General features: G+C 39.1%; 1 protein-coding gene across 1 annotated transcript in view; it reads right to left on the reverse strand.

Moving 5' to 3' along the window:
* Positions 1–352, reverse strand: part of col7a1 (collagen, type VII, alpha 1) — a 46,511-nt gene extending 46,159 nt beyond the window's left edge. Inside the window, exons 1-2 of the mRNA XM_008319949.1 lie at positions 316–352; positions 96–223 (exon numbers count right to left, since the gene is read on the reverse strand). Of these exons, the coding sequence (XP_008318171.1) occupies positions 96–223; positions 316–352 (165 nt within the window). The remainder of the gene's footprint in view (positions 1–95; positions 224–315) is intronic.
* Positions 353–683: the final 331 nt, after the last annotated feature.

Here is a 683-nt window from a genome sequence, read left to right on the forward strand (position 1 = left end):
ATGGGCAGCGTGATCCAATATGTATGTTAATATTCTCATTACCTTGACGTTTCACTGTACTGCACGGCCCCGAACCTAATCCCCGACTCGCTGACAGAGCTGGCGAATGGTTTGACGATTCCTGCCATGAAGCCCTTCACCTGCACGAAGTTTGCGCGGCCGATGCTGGAGGAGCCGTCAACCAGGAACACGATATCGGCCGCTTGCACATTGTTGCACCTGCCTGGGTGTTGAAGTCATGGAGAGTGAACATGAAAACCTCTAAGGATGGACTTAATATCTTGATATGTTGTGAATATGAATAAAAAAAAGGACTGTTTTGCTCCTTGAACTCCATTAGTTTTTCTGACATTTTTTAAGTTCTGCTATGTGTGTTCATTTGTTTACAGCGACGTGGAAATAGTGCTAAAGAGGAAAACAGGAGATTTTATTTTTTCTTGCCATTTTTATTTATTCTATCCTCACCACTGAACTTTTTTTAATAAAGAAAGATTTGTTTCCTTTGGTACAGACATAGCCAATAGACGATAAAAAAATAAATAAATTACACACTGCACGTCACCTTATTACCTATAAGGCTGTGCCGTCTATAGAACTAAATGAAACGAGTTTAAGAAAAAAAATGGTTTGAAAACAATCCTGGTGTTTTTGGAGAAAAAAATGGTTTGAAGGTGTTTTTTTTT

The sequence above is a fragment of the Cynoglossus semilaevis genome, chromosome 11 (assembly GCF_000523025.1).
Source record: "Cynoglossus semilaevis isolate Cse_v1.0 chromosome 11, Cse_v1.0, whole genome shotgun sequence".
Taxonomy (NCBI): Eukaryota; Metazoa; Chordata; class Actinopteri; order Pleuronectiformes; family Cynoglossidae; genus Cynoglossus; species Cynoglossus semilaevis.